The sequence below is a fragment of the Chrysochloris asiatica genome, unplaced genomic scaffold (genome assembly GCF_000296735.1).
Source record: "Chrysochloris asiatica unplaced genomic scaffold, ChrAsi1.0 scaffold00022, whole genome shotgun sequence".
Taxonomy (NCBI): Eukaryota; Metazoa; Chordata; class Mammalia; order Afrosoricida; family Chrysochloridae; genus Chrysochloris; species Chrysochloris asiatica.
Window position 1 is genome coordinate 17,740,312 of NW_006408540.1, and position 401 is coordinate 17,740,712.

A 401-nucleotide genomic window follows, 5' to 3' on the forward strand; every position below is an offset into this window, starting at 1 on the left:
AGAGTCTTCCACTATTCACAAGTAAACCTTCCTGTAATCTGTCTGCTCCAATCAATTGCAGGGTTGGAACGCATGGCTGATTCAAAAAAGAAAACAATGTGTCTGTCAGGAAGACAGACCTCTGAGAGTGGATATTGGTTGTGAAAAATCCAAACCATTTTCTTAACACTGTCCCATCATTTGAGTTGTCCTGGTCTGTGTGCCATGTCCTGGTCTGTGTGCCATGTTACTTGTGCATCCCTATGCGCTTTCTTAGCGCAGCTGCAGTGTTTTCCAGTTGTTGAATGTTCCATTGCTGTTGTCTTCTATTTGACTGAAGTCTGTTGACCTGGCAATGCAAACGCTTACGAATGGCATCGTATCTCTTATGTTGCACCTATTAAAAGGAGAGTACAAGTCAA

The 401-nt window shown here is 42.9% G+C and overlaps 1 protein-coding gene across 1 annotated transcript in view; it reads right to left on the bottom strand.

Annotated features, from left to right (window-relative positions):
• Nucleotides 1–226: 226 nt before the first annotated feature.
• Nucleotides 227–401, bottom strand: part of CCDC122 (coiled-coil domain containing 122) — a 35,888-nt gene continuing 35,713 nt past the window's right edge. Inside the window, exon 5 of the mRNA XM_006837683.1 lies at nt 227–376. Coding sequence (XP_006837746.1) covers nt 227–376 — 150 coding nt within the window. The remainder of the gene's footprint in view (nt 377–401) is intronic.